Here is a 12,716-nt window from a genome sequence, read left to right as displayed (position 1 = left end):
AACCGCCTAAAAACCACATCCAGGCTGGCTGGCACACCGGCCGTCGTCGTTAAGCCGCAAGGCGGATTCGATCCGAGGCCGGCGCGCCTAACCGAGTGCAGGAGGCAGCGCTTTAGCGCTCTCGGCTATCATGGCCGGTAAAATGTTTGATCATTTCAATTATTTTATATTTTGCGTAGAGGAGTACTTTTTTATATCTCCAAGTAAAGATTTACTTGTAATCTTCGTCTGTTTGGCCATTAATTCATAGCATTTTTGCCTGTTTCTAATATTTCGGCTAGTGGATACACTCTTGTGCTTTTACGAAAGACCCATAATAGCCTCTATATCAGTTCATGAGTTCGTATTTGGTCGGTCAGGACCATCACCGTTGTTTTTTCTCTTTGGTTTCTTCAGTAGGAGAACACCGACATTTAAAAAAAGACGTCACACTTCTGCACTGTCGCATTTAAGGGCTAATGTTAGTGGTGTTGTCTTCTCTGTTTTGCAACGTATATATCTGAGCGGTGTCTTTCTGTTTCGTGTTACAGGTCAAAAAGATGGAGGCACTCAAATCAAGCTGGTCATCGACTACGCTAACCAGATGCAAGCTCTGTTCAAGCCTATGCGGTAAGTGGGATGATCTCTATTTAAGTGCGCTGACACCAACAGACTATTTCAAAGTGTAACGCTAGTCTCGCCTTCCTGTCACCACTTCTTCCACGCCTGTGAAACTGCTTTTGACTAGAGTAGACTGGAAACGAGATAGTATGTACGTCTCTTGTCGCACACACAGGCCACAATCTCAACATCTCAGTAACACAATTGTGGCCGTTTACTTTCGTACCGGCTATGTACTTATACATCAACTACTCACATTTCTATATGCTGCTGTTACTGCTTTGCCAGTTATGATTGCTTCTAGAGCCCATGAACGCGAACGCTTTCTCCGAAAGTTATTTTGAACAGTTTGTTCAGGAGCCCACTCTAAGTGAAAAGGTTGCGAAAACATACGTAACATCTAAGCAACAAATAATCTTAATCAAATAGAGACCATACAGGGATTAGTGACCACAAAGTCGTAGTAGTAAGACTGAAGACTATAACGTCTAAATCCACCAAAAACAAACGCAAAATTATCTATTTAAAAAGTATATAAAAATTCGCTTGAGGCCTTCCTAAGAGAGAGTCGCCATTCTTTCCGAATTAGTGGCGTAAGCGGAGACCAGATGTGGCTTAGATTCAAAGAAATAGTATCGACGGCAATTGAAATATACCAAATAAATTAATAGGAGACTTTACTAATCCCTCAGGAGCAAAAAACACCACAGAACACTGTTGAAACAGTATCTAAAATGCATGCCGAATTCAAAATAACGCAGAATCTGCAAGATTAGCGGTTTCACTGCAAGTCGAAATTTATCGCAGCCTTCAGTGCGAGGCGGTTTCATTAGTTTCCACAACGAAACTCTGTCTTGTAACCTTAGAGAAGATCCAAAGAGGTTCTGGTCGTGTGTAAGGTAAATGGTTCAAATGGCTCTGAGCACTATGGGATTTATCATCTCAGGTCATCAGTCCCCTAGAACTTAGAACTACTTAAACCTAACTAACCTAAGGACATCACACACATCCATGCCCGAGGCAGGATTCGAACCTGTGACCGTCGCAGCAGCTCGGTTCCGGACTGAAGCACCTAGAACTGCTCGGTCACAGCGGGCGGCGGGACACATCATCTCCGAGGCAGTGATGAAGTGGGGATTTTCCTGTACGACAATTTCACGAGTGTACCGTGAATATCAGGAGTCCTGTAAAACATTAAACCTCCGACATCGCTGCGGCCGGTAAAAGATCATGCAAGCACGGGATCAACGACAACTGAAGAGACTCGCTCAGCGTGACTGAAGTGCAACCCTTCCTAAAATTGCTGCAAATTGGTGCAGAACTCAGTGCTGGGCCATCAACAAGTGTCATCGTGCGAACCATTCAACGAAGCATCATCGATATAAGCTTTCGGAGCCGAAGGCCCACTCATGTACCCTTGATGACTGCACGACACAAAGATTTACGCCTCGCCTGGGCCCGTCATCACCGACATCGGACTGTTGATGACTGGAAACATTTGCTTGGTCGGACGAGTTCCGTTTCATATTGTATCGAGCGGATGGACGTGTACGAGTTTGAAGACAACCTCATGAATCCATGGACCCTGCATGCCAGCAGGGGACTGTTCAAGCTAGTGGAGGCTCTGTAATGGTGTGGGGTGTGCGCAGCTGGAGTGATATGGGGCCCGTGACACGTCTAGATACGACTCTGACAGGTGACACGTAAGTACTCTGTCCGATCACGTGCATCGTTCATGTCCATTGTGCCCTCAGACGGATTTGGGCAATTCCAGCATGACAATGAAACACTCCACATATTTAGAATTGCTACAGAGTGGCTCCAGGTACACTCTTCTATTTCAAACGCTTCCGCTAGCCACCACACTCCCCAGATATGGCCGGCCGTTGTGGCCGTGTGGTTCTAGGCGCTTCAGTCTGGAACCGCGCGACCCCTACGGTCGCAGGTTCGAATCCTGCCCGGGCATGGATGTGTGTGATGTCCTTAGGTTAGTCAGGTTTAAGTAGTTCTAGGGGGCTGATGACCTCAGCTGTTGAGTTGCATAGTGCTCAGAGCCATTTTTTCCCCAGATATGAACATTATTGACCATATCTGAGATGCCTTTCAACGTTCTGTTCGGAAAAGATCTCTTAGGAATTTATGGACAGCCTTCCAGCACTACTTCAGACATTAGCCGAGCCCATGCCACGTCGTGTTGCGGCACTTCTGCGTGCTGGCTGGGGTCCTACACGATATTAGGGAGGTTTATCAGTTTCTTTGGCTCTTCAGTGTCTATCGACTGCTGAAAATTGACTGCAAAAAACTACGTTTAAATTTCGCCAATCTAGAAAGTGCGGCATCGCATTTTGGTCGTTCTGAGCAATGTAGTTAACGACTATGGGCGCCACAAAAGGTACAGCGCTCCCGATCTGCATCGAAGTTTAACCCGCGCGCACCTGTAGCAGCTGGCGATGTAACTGCAGTCTCAGCGCCCGCGCCGCGCCTCGTTTAGCAGCGCATTCGGCCGCTCGGAGCAGCCTTGTTAGGTAAACTTTGCACGTATGCAACTATGCGCGCCTCGGCGGGCGGGGCGGCCCCTGGAATTGTGCTGCGCCCACAAACTGAGAACTTGGCGCCCGCCAGCCGAGCGGCGCCTTAGACGCGGAGCTCCGCCCTCAGCAAACACAACCCGCGGGCCGCGCCAGGCAGGTGCTGCGCGCGCTTCAACATCAACATCCGCACCTGCCGCCGCCGACTCCAGCTCCCCGGAGAGCCCACAAGTGTTATTACACCATTTAGGAAGTTCCATTCGCGAGATGAGCGGAGCACAAACACGGCTTTTAAATCGATTATACCTCCGCTACAAAAGGTCCTGCGTGACGAGACCTGCCTTAAGTTCATCACAGTGGAGTGATGCACACGTTTCTCTCTTCTTCTGAACATTCTGGAGAATGTCTCGAACACTTGACTGAGAGATGCTGCTCCCTTCCAGTTTGCGACACAGCAACGTTCACACATTACGGTCACATGTCCACTACTTAACAAATGGTTCAAATGGCTCTGAGCACTATGGGACTTAACATCTGAGGTCATCAGTCCCCTAGCTCTTAGAACTGCTTAAACCTAACTAACCTAAGGTCATCACACACACCCAAGCCCAATGCGGGATTCGAACCTGCGACCGTAGCAGCCGCGTGGTTCCGGACTGAAGCGCCTAGAACCACTACTTAACACTGTCTGCTCACAACTGATGGGTCAAATGCACATGTGTTGCTTACAGCTGCTAGTACAAGCTAGCACCGCAGTTACTACGCTGACGTCATTTCTACTCGAGAGTTAAATGTCTCGGAACTTTTCGACGGACGTTGTATACAGGATGATTCACGAAGATATGCAGATATTTTATTATGTTATTCTACAAGTAAAAGTAAAGAAAAATGATCCGATAAACATAAAAAATGTTCAAATGTGTGTGAAATCTTATGGGACTTAACTGCTAAGGTCATCAGTCCCCAAGCTTACACACTACTTAACCTAAATTATCGCCGGCCGGAGAGGCCGAGCGGTTCTAGGCGCTACAGTCTGGAACCGCGCGACCGCTACGGTCGCAGGTTCGAATCCTGCCTCGGGCATGGATGTGGGTGATGACCTTAGGTTAGTTAGGTTTAAGTAGTTATAAGTTCTAGGGGACTGATAACCTCAGAAGTTAAGTCCCATAGTGCTCAGAGCCATTTGAACCATTTTTGAACCTAAATTATCCTATGGACAAACACACACACCCATGCCCGAAGGAGGTCTCGAACCTCCGCCGGGATCGGCCGCACAGTCCGTGACTGCACGATAAACATAGGCCCGCAAATGATTAGTTACGGCTAATAAAACATTTTGCCTGATATTTACCAATTTCGCTAATATGAAGCTATCGCAAAGATGTACGAGGTTAAAATAAAGCAAGATTTCCATTTATTTTGTCGTTATTGAACCGGTGAACGTAATAAAACATGTCCCAGACATGTTATCTACCGTAGTTTTCCAGAACATCTACAGAAGCAAAGAAGTAATTTCGTAAAATTTTAAATTTGTTAACTACTTGGCCCATATTGTTTTTTAAATTCCAGAAAATTGCACAAAGTTTTCAAAAGAAGTTGTAGAGAATTTAATTTTGGAAAAATTATGGTAATAACGTTAACTAAAACTGTATGAATGTGTCAGATAATCAGCTTTTATTGATATCACAGTACACATGAATTCTTGTTAAACAGGAAAAAAGGAAGCTCAGTGTTAAGGAAGTTGTACAGTATACATACAATTTCACAATAAATGTTCGAAAATGTCTCCCCCGAATTCAGTGCATTTAGCTGTACGTGTGCCTCTAACTGCCCGTTCTGAACGTGCCGCACTGGCTAAACTCGGCAAGTTGTGACGACTTCTAGTTGGCTCTGCGCCTTCCATCTGCAGACGGAGAGGCGGCAGGTGGGTAGCGGCAGCAGGCTGCAGGTGTCCGAGGGCTGTGACCTCTGGCACGCGCTAATTGCGGTGCAGGAGGCAGTGTCACGGCGCCGCTACACGCCCCTCGGCCGCACGCGGCCTGTGTTCCTCTGGCCCTGGCTGGTCTCGCTACATACACACACACCACCGGCCTCGCTATTAAGCAAGGGGCGAGCCAGTGGCTAGCGGGGCAGCGGTGCGGAAAATACCCGCCGCGGGCAGCTGTCACTTTCCCAGGCAGTTTGCTCTGCAGGAGTCTGGGGGCAGCCCCAGGAATTGCCTACTAGCTTAAGGGAAAAGCGCTCCTGCACTTTACATCAGCCCTCCCACTGCATCTCATCTCCCCCTATATACGAGAACCAGATGTACCGATATGAAATGAGCGTTTTTTTTTTTGTGAAAATGAAACACTAATTTTGAATTGAGAAGTAAAAACATTTTATTCAAAGTACTGACCATTGCTTTCTATACATTTTGACCACCTTTCTGGCAATTTGTGGACACCATGCCAATAGAAATCTTCGTCTTTTGAAGCAAACCAATCAGACACCCAATTTTCGACTTCTTCGTAGGAATCGAAGTGTTCCTCAGCCAATTCGTGTCCCATTGATGAAAACAAATGGTAGTCGGAAGGGGCCAAGTCTGATGAACACGGCGGGGTAGCAGCTCCCAGCCGAGTGTTTTGATTGTATCCTGAACCAGTTTTTCTTTGTGTGCAGGTGCATTGTCGTGTAAAAAAATTAGTTTGCCATGTCTTATGGCATTTCTGGTCTTTTTTCGATCAATGCATAGTTCAAATTGAATCATTTGTTGTCTGTAGCGATTAGTATCCACAGTTTCACCGAGTTTTAGAAGCTCATGATATACCACACCTTTCTGATCCCACCAAACACAGAGCATTGTCTTCTTGCCGAATCGATCTGGTTTTGCAGTCGATGTTGATGGTTGTTCCGGATTAACCCACGATTTTTCCCGTTTAGAATTCTTAAAATAAATCCATTTTCCATCGCCAGTAACAATTCGATGCAAAACTGATTTTCTTTCATGTCTTTGAAGCAAAATTTGACATATGGTTTTTCAGTTTTCCATCTGTCTTTCATTTAATTCATGTGGCACCCATTTTCCACACTTTTGGATCTTTCCCATAGCTTTCAAACGGTCAGAAATTGTTTGTTGTGCAACATTTAGCATTGCTGCCATTTGCTTCTGACTCAAAGTATCATCTTCATTCAATATTGCTTGCAATTCGGCGTCTTCGAACTTTTTTGGTGGTCTTCCACGTTCTTCATTTCTTACACCAAAATCATCATTTCTGAACCGTTGAAAACGTCTTTTGCACGTTGCTGCTGATAGAGCATGATCACCATATGCCTCGACAAGCATTCGATGCGACTCTGCAGCACTTTTTTGCAAATGAAAACAAAAAATTAATGCTTTCCGCAAATCATCATTTTCTGGTACAAAATTCTACATTGTTAACACGATAAAAACATATGCTGTTGTTTTTCTCATGACTTGATGTATACTAAATATCTTTGACAGATAAACAAAAAAAAATTAAGGCTCGTTCACAACAAATTTTCCCTATCTACACATTTGTATCTTAACGCTCATTTCATACCGGCACATCTGGTAAACTTACATCCACATACTGAATTTCTAAGTTAGCCACCAAATCGCCCCCATTCCCTCCCCCACACACTCGTGAAACTGCCATTCATACATGCCTAAAACAGCTACAAGCATCTGATTACAAATCATTGAGTCATGTGACAACTACTTTCCAACACAAATTTTTTAATTCTCTAAACATTGCTACGACCAATATTGAGAACTATTTACATTTTCCTCAAAGACTATTTCGTTCCTAAACTATCAGCCGTACAGTCACATAATTTTGCAAGTACCTTCAGTGATACAAGAGATTACGACCTGAAAAATTTCTTGTCAGTAGCGTCCACAGTAAAGAAGTGATCAACTTGAATGTCATACCTGATGCTGAAGTTTTTTATTGAATGATCAGTGAAAATGCAGAAATACTCTTTCATTATTTTGCGGGGTTTGCGGGAGGGGTGGGGGTGGGGTGAGGGGGTGGGAGCAGTCAGTGAGAAAACATTTCTAAAAGGTTTGAAATTACATCTAAAGCTTTTTGGAGGCCGCCAAGTGCTCTCATTCCCAACTCGCCATCAACATCATTTCCGCCGGCCGAAGAGGCCGTGCCGTTCTAGGCGCTGCAGTCTGGAACCGCGAGACCGCTACGGTCGCAGGTTCGAATCCTGCCTCGGGCATGGATGTGTGTGATGTCCTTAGGTTAGTTAGGTTTAAGTAGTTCTAAGTTCTAGGAGACTGATGACCTTAGAAGTTAAGTCCCATAGTGCTCAGAGCCATTTGCATTTTTTTTGCCAACTCCCATATCGAAACGTGAATTCCTGACAGGAAAAAAGAATCTTTTCTGCATTTTTAACCGCGCGCTTTTTCTAACACACGACTGTGGCTCTAAAAACCGTTTACATCGTCGTCATCATGCGATCATCATTATCCCATAATCCGTTGATGATCATCCGATTATCCGATGATCGATCATCAGCATAACCATAATAGTTCGAGAATCATCATGAAGTCATCAAATGATCATGGACCCATAAGGCCATGAGCTATCATAACAAGCTTGGCTCAATCTCCTTCTTTCTAGAGCTTCATTCTTCTAGTTGCCTCAACTCGCAGTGGGGATAACTCATTTCACTGCTCATATCAGCACAGTCTTGATCTGTCAAGGAAATAAATCTTCCGTGCTTTTCCTCCGTCACAGGTCTGGTAATTGCATTTTCTCACATCCATGCTACAAGAGTTGCTAACGAGATCTGCTCGGTTTTCAAAAATTCTTGTAATCCCAGAACGACCCATTGTATCCTTAATTTCTTTTCTTTTTTTTCCATTGTCTCGACTCGAATCCAACTTTGACAGGTACGAAGATCATCGCGATCGCACGTCTTTCTAAGATTCGAATTTCTTTCTATCCATCCTCGAAGCCGTCGATATTTGCAAAATATATGACCAATTCTTGGCATTTCAGAAGTTTCACCAGACCGAAGAAGTATTTCGCTCTTGCTTCTTTTCAGTCAATGTCCAATTCATTACAACGGTGAAGCAAACTCCCAGACATCTGAATTTTCACATTAACAGGCTGTGGATTTTCTCTTGCACCAAATTTGACATCAACGTGTATTCCATCTTACTTTCACCGAAGATATACATATCTCCAGAATGAATTTTCCCTCTGTAGAGGAGTGTGTGCACTGATTTGAAAATTCCTGGCACATAAAAATTGTGTGCGGGACCGGGCTCGAACATGGAAAGATTGAAAGATAGGAGGTATACTGGCGGAAGTAAAGCTGTAGCGAGGATCGTGGGAGATGCTTAGATGGCTCAGCCAGTACAGCACTTGCCCGTGGAGGGCAAGGTCCCGTGGTAAGATTCCCATCCAGTACACGGTTTTATTCTGCCAGGAAGATCTGTTGACTTCTGTAGCCTGCTGCAAGGTGCTGCCATAAATCTCAGCCAGTCTTTGTCCTAGCTTACCAACATCATGTGTTTGTAATCCCAAAATGTAATTGCTTTCAAGTTACTAGACGATGGGCTGGGCCCGAAATATGCTGTGAATGTGGAAATAAAAAGTCTCCAGAAACAGCTACAAGATTTTTTCAGCATCCAACAAGCTTTTTTAGTCATTTTTCCTATAAAGTTACATTGACTTTTCTATACGCTCAATCTGCCCTTCCGACGATCATTTCCTTTTGCATATATTCATATTTTTTCTGCAACCTTCTGATTTCATTCCTGTGTAGTTTACATTGCCGTATTCCTTACATTTTCCTTAACATTTTTGTACTTCCTTTTTTCATCTGTCAGTTCAAGTAAGTATTCTGTTAGGGTTTCTGCCTTGTACCTATGTTTGTCTGTCCAACGTACTATGGTTATTACGATTATTATTGCAGTATCAGCAGATTTGGATACCTTCAAACGGATATAACCATCCCTCAATGCACCTCCATATTTCGTCCCATCTTATTACAGTAGTCGGAAGCGGTCGTGTAAAGACAGTGGTACATCGAACTGTCGACTTCTACCGGTGTCGGATGGTACCTCAGCGGAATTGTGGTGGGACGCAAGCCAAAGCCAAGATGAGGTGGGCAAAGAAAACGCGGAGGTAGGGAGGATGGCGGAGGTGGCGCGTGTTCCGCAGATTACAGCGGCGCCGTCTTTTGTCACCGAAGGACGGCAGCCATTTTTGCGGTGGCTGAGTGACGCGCGGTGGCGGTCCCCTGCAAGTAGCCGGCGCCCACCACCGCTCATCCATCACCGGCAAAGGCAGCAGTGACTCCCGTGGCTGCGACCAGAGGGCAGCAGCGGCGCGCGGTAACCTCCAGTGTTGCTTCCCGCGGGAAATCCCCTTATTGCGGGGGACTTCCGAATATCGACGCAGTCCACTTCATGGGGAACAGACACTGGCGTGAAGCCCGTTGTACCATGCCTGCTTCCTAAATTAACCAATTTATACAAACTCTGAAACATTTATTAACATTATTAACTCATCATAACATGCACACAAAATTTTTTAAAAATCTGTCGCCTCAGATTATATCAGGCTCACACTGCATAACACCTCTTGCAGCTTTGGTAAAGCCCTCAGTTCGACGAACGTCATATACGGCTGAAGCTTTTTATTGACAGTGACAGTTGTTGTATATGAGCACAAGAGCACGTGAACACCCCTAGTATTGACACCTTGCGGATTTACTTGTTATTTTTCTTTGAATGCTCTTGAACGTAATGTATACGGGGTAATCTGAAATACACGGCACTAAATTTGTAGACACGGTAATCTGAAATAAACGGCACTAAATTTATGCTATGCTACATTGCTCATCCTCTAGACTCCATGAAGCTTTGCATCAAGATCGCGAGAACACTTTCAGTGGGGCGCACATTTAAGGAGGTTTTGCGCATGCGCAACTGGCGTAATGTAATTGCCTTACGGGTCTTATACGAGGGCTATTCGGAAAATAAGATCCGATCTGGTGCGAAATGGAAACCACCGTGAAAACCTGATGAAGCTTTGCAGAGATGTGTTGACGAGTGTCTCTAGTATGCCCGTCGTCGCGTCACGTTGTTCTTTTCAATGCTGGACGCACAGTCGGCACATAAATGTGTCTAGAAAATAGTGTCTCCTGCCAAGTATGTGGGCCTGGTGAGAGATTTCGCGTGAAATCATGCAACCCACATAACATAACTGTTGTGCGTTTCCTCATTCATGACATCGAAAAATGGCTCTGAGAACTACGGGACTTAACATCTGAGGTCATCAGTCCCCTAAACTATTTAAACGTAAGGACATCACACACATCCATGCCCAGGGTAGGATTCGAACCTGCGATCGTAGCAGCAGCGCGGTTCCGGACTGAAGCGCCTAGAACCGCTCGGCCAAGGCAGCCGGACATTCATGACATCTCTCTACGGCACGCGGCAGGGGCAATAAAGATGCTCCTGCAGCGTTTTCGATGGGAAGTGTTTGATCACCCACCACACAGCCCGTAATTGGCTCTCCCAGATATCTCGCGAATCGGTGGCTATGAAGACAATATTTTCGCACAGCAACAGGCTGTAGAGCAATGTAGGGATCTGTGGCTTTTTTCTGTGACGAGGGTATGGGAAAGTTGGTGCAATGCTACTACAGATGTCTAAGTTGGAGCGGCGACTATGTAACGAAGTAGCTGGAAGATGTGGGTAACTGTTGTAAAAAAAACCTTCTTAATTTTCACCGTGGTTTCCATTTCGCGACCGATCGGATCTTACTTTCCGAATAGTCCATTTATAAACGACTTTGCTAAACAACGTGTTCGGTTCAGTACACAGCTAACCTTTACCACTCACTTGAAGTTTACGTCAGTGCCACCAGGTGGTAACAAACTGTAGCAGACTTTCGCTTGGCATAAATTCTGCTAGTCGGCAGCACATTCCTCAGATATGCCAGTTCACTCACTATGTAGTAAAATTACGTCGGACATCAGTATATGTTACAGTTAACTCACAGAAAAAAGTATTTGTGAGATTCTGAATGAGATAGTGCATATTAAGTTTTGGATTTTATCATACAGTAATCCATTTGAGACGCTGCGAACCATGCAGCAAATCGTCGTTGATTGTGAGACTGTAGCCTTTATTCATGCTTCTGACATCAGTTGATCTTATGGTGGATCAGGTTTATCTCCACTGTAGGCGACATTGTATGTGTGAACATTCGCAACAAGCTGTCTCACTGGTTCCTCTGATATTCACTTAAATATGGGATCGAAGACGGTATGCTTTTGGTCCTTATGGTTCTCAGGACATCAATCCTACTCTAGTCAAGTACCAGTGTTGGTAGACAGTACTACTTGCGTTTACTCCTTTCCACAAACGGCAGTTTGTATTTGGAGTTGGTTGCTTACTGTGAAGGAATCACCTTTCATCTGCAGTTTCAACACGAGCTCTGTTGCGTCTGTGTTAAGTGCTAACAGAAAAGAAAATAACCAGGAAAAGTTAGTCACAAAGGCACTAGGGCCTCCCAGACCAGATCTGTTGACTGAGAAAATGACGAATTCAAATAAGCGTCACTATAAGTGAACATTTACCGAAGAAGTGTTTAATAAGCGTAAGTTGTCTGGGTGCAACATAAGAAAATCTGATTTTCAGCACAGAAGTTAATTCGTTAATTAACACATGTGTTAGGGACCTCGTGCATTTGTCAGAAAAAGTAAAAAAAGCATGAAAACTTACACAAAAATGCGAAACAAGGAATAGCGAAAGCATAACATTATTTCGTTCTTGCGCTAAGCTGTACTTAATTATGTACAAAACAACAAAATTCCACAACAACAGTTCTTTCTTTTTTCAGGCAAGTTATGCATGTTATTAATATTATAATTAATGTTATTATTATTATTGGCAATGACTGTAGTTGTATAAATAAGTTGATCAGCACAACTGCCATACAGTATATGCTATTATTTTCACATTCTCGTATTTATCTGTATCTCAAAATTTGTGAACATCCAGAATCTATACTCATAAGCCGCTACTGCTTATTGGATATAACATCACCATTGTGCTGTCAAATATACAGTTCGGCTGTAGAAGTCGTTTAACAACTGGAAATGCTATATTCTCTTTTCTCTGTGAGGTACTGGATGGGTTAAACAAAAGGTTTAGAACGCTGGGTATATTTCTTGATTTAACTAAGGCGTCTGACTGTGTTGCTCACAAAATATTTGAAATTGGAAATTTGTGGTAAGTTCTATGGGACCAAACTGCTGACATCATCGGTCCCTAGGTTTACACACTACTTAATCTAACTTCAACTAACTTACGCTAAGGACAACACACACACCCAAGGGAGGATTCGAACCTCCGATGAGGCGAGCCGCGCGAACCGTGGCAAGGCGTCTTAAGCCTCACGGCTACCCTGTGTGTCACAAAATATTGCTCCAGAAGTTGGACCATTACGGAATAAGGGGAGTAGCTCACAATTGGTTCACCTCTTGCTTTAACAACAGACAGCAAAAGGTCATTATTCACAGAGTTGAGAGTGGCTGTAATGTGGGGTCTCAGTG

At 44.4% G+C, this 12,716-nt stretch overlaps 1 protein-coding gene across 1 annotated transcript in view; it reads left to right on the top strand.

Annotated features, from left to right (window-relative positions):
- Positions 1 to 12,716, top strand: part of LOC124775271 (extracellular serine/threonine protein CG31145) — a gene marked incomplete at its 3' end in the record, with an annotated part of 176,336 nt that overhangs the window by 49,235 nt on the left and 114,385 nt on the right. The window contains exon 3 of the mRNA XM_047250107.1: positions 531 to 609. Coding sequence (XP_047106063.1) covers positions 531 to 609 — 79 coding nt within the window. The remainder of the gene's footprint in view (positions 1 to 530; positions 610 to 12,716) is intronic.

The sequence above is a fragment of the Schistocerca piceifrons genome, chromosome 2 (genome assembly GCF_021461385.2).
Source record: "Schistocerca piceifrons isolate TAMUIC-IGC-003096 chromosome 2, iqSchPice1.1, whole genome shotgun sequence".
NCBI lineage: Eukaryota > Metazoa > Arthropoda > Insecta > Orthoptera > Acrididae > Schistocerca > Schistocerca piceifrons.
This window is presented reverse-complemented; position numbering and strand designations above follow the sequence as displayed.